The sequence below is a fragment of the Sphaeroforma arctica genome (genome assembly GCF_001186125.1).
Source record: "Sphaeroforma arctica JP610 unplaced genomic scaffold supercont1.9890, whole genome shotgun sequence".
Taxonomy (NCBI): Eukaryota; class Ichthyosporea; order Ichthyophonida; genus Sphaeroforma; species Sphaeroforma arctica.
In genome coordinates, this window is record NW_014030668.1 from 1 (window position 1) to 1013 (window position 1013).

General features: G+C 38.4%; 1 protein-coding gene across 1 annotated transcript; it reads left to right on the top strand.

Moving 5' to 3' along the window:
* Window positions 1–296: 296 nt before the first annotated feature.
* On the top strand, window positions 297–564 carry SARC_17154 (hypothetical protein; the record flags this gene model as incomplete). The annotated part of the gene is made up of 1 exon (XM_014288747.1): window positions 297–564. A coding segment is annotated over one exon (268 nt), but the record flags the coding sequence as incomplete, so codon positions are not given.
* Window positions 565–1013: the final 449 nt, after the last annotated feature.

The following is a 1013-nucleotide window of genomic DNA, read 5'->3' on the forward strand; positions in this document are numbered from 1 at the left end:
ACACACACACACACACACACAACACACACTACTATATATATATATATATATATATATATATATATATATATATATATATATATATAAATATTATGTATATGTATATATGTATATATATATATATATATGGGTGTGCGTGTGTGTATACGTATCTATGCGTATCTATGCCAACTCTAGAAATACATATATGTGTGTGTATACCTATTTTTATCATCTCTGTTTTTCGCTTTTTTGTTTTGTAGTTTAAATCCTGAAATGACTGCAAATGAAGCTATAAAGGTAAGTCAACATCTTTCATGACCACCTTCCACCTCACATTTCCTCGTAGAACCCAAGCGGAGCTGAACAAGCGGATTATCGACGGTATCACAAAGTACGGGGCCATGTCGTCTTCTACCAAGATAGACGTATTCGTACAGCGGTTAAGGGATGCCTGGGCTATCAACCCATATGAGAAGGTGGTGGTATTCTCTCAGTTCGTGGGATTCCTGAAGATTGTGGAGTCTATCCTGCAACGTGAGGATGTAGACACTCTGATGTATAACGGGTCGATGTCGATAGCCGGTATGTTTGTGGGACATTTATGTCGATTACAGTTAACTGACGAGTGACTTCATAGTATCAACTTTGCTAGTTTCACACAACAACAATCAAACTCGTGCATCTTCTATCGTGGCGCGTATTCTGTGTCAATTAACTCAATTTGAATATCAATACCGAATCTCAGATCGTTTATAACTCCTACTATCCTAAGTCAACCCTGATATCACGCCCCTTGTAAGTCAATTTTTAAGTCTCAAGTTTCCAGACATCCGATCATTCTCACACTTGCAGCGAGACAGGACTGTCTGAGAGAGTTTGAGCACAACCCAAGAATTCAGGTTTGCTTGATGTCGTTAAAGTGCGCTTCGATTGGATTGAATATGACGTTCGCGAGCCGAGGGTTCATCATGGACCTGTGGTATGTGTCTGTGAGAAATCAATATTCCCATATTTCTTTTGGTTGTAATATA